General features: G+C 78.1%; 1 protein-coding gene across 1 annotated transcript; it reads right to left on the bottom strand.

The window, feature by feature from the left end:
* Positions 1–8: 8 nt before the first annotated feature.
* LOC120505960 (dnaJ homolog subfamily B member 1-like) lies at positions 9–342 on the bottom strand (the record flags this gene model as incomplete). Its single annotated transcript, XM_039716964.1, has 1 exon — positions 9–342. A coding segment is annotated over exon 1 (243 nt), but the record flags the coding sequence as incomplete, so codon positions are not given.
* Positions 343–352: the final 10 nt, after the last annotated feature.

Here is a 352-nt window from a genome sequence, read left to right as displayed (position 1 = left end):
CCCCCGGCCCGGCCCCCCGGCCCCCGGCGCCGCCGCTCACCCTCCTCCCCGTACTTGTCGAAGATCTCCCGTTTTTTGGGGTCGCTGAGCACGTCGTAGGCCTCGGCCACCTCCTTGAAGCGCTGCTCGGCGCCGGGCGAGCGGTCCTTGTCGGGGTGGCAGCGCAGCGCCTGCCGCCGGTACGCGCGGCGGATGTCGGCGGGCGAGGCGCCCCGCGCCAGCCCCAGCGTGCGGTAATAGTCCTTGCCCATGGCCGCCCCCGCCGCTCTGGCACCGGGCACGGCCGGGCTCCGCGGGACGGGCGCGGGGAGGGAGCCCCGGGGGGCGGGGGGGACGGGGAGGGACCGGGGAT

Source organism: Passer montanus, unplaced genomic scaffold (assembly GCF_014805655.1).
Source record: "Passer montanus isolate IOZ18808 unplaced genomic scaffold, ASM1480565v1 scaffold10121, whole genome shotgun sequence".
NCBI classification, from domain to species: domain Eukaryota; kingdom Metazoa; phylum Chordata; class Aves; order Passeriformes; family Passeridae; genus Passer; species Passer montanus.
This window is presented reverse-complemented; position numbering and strand designations above follow the sequence as displayed.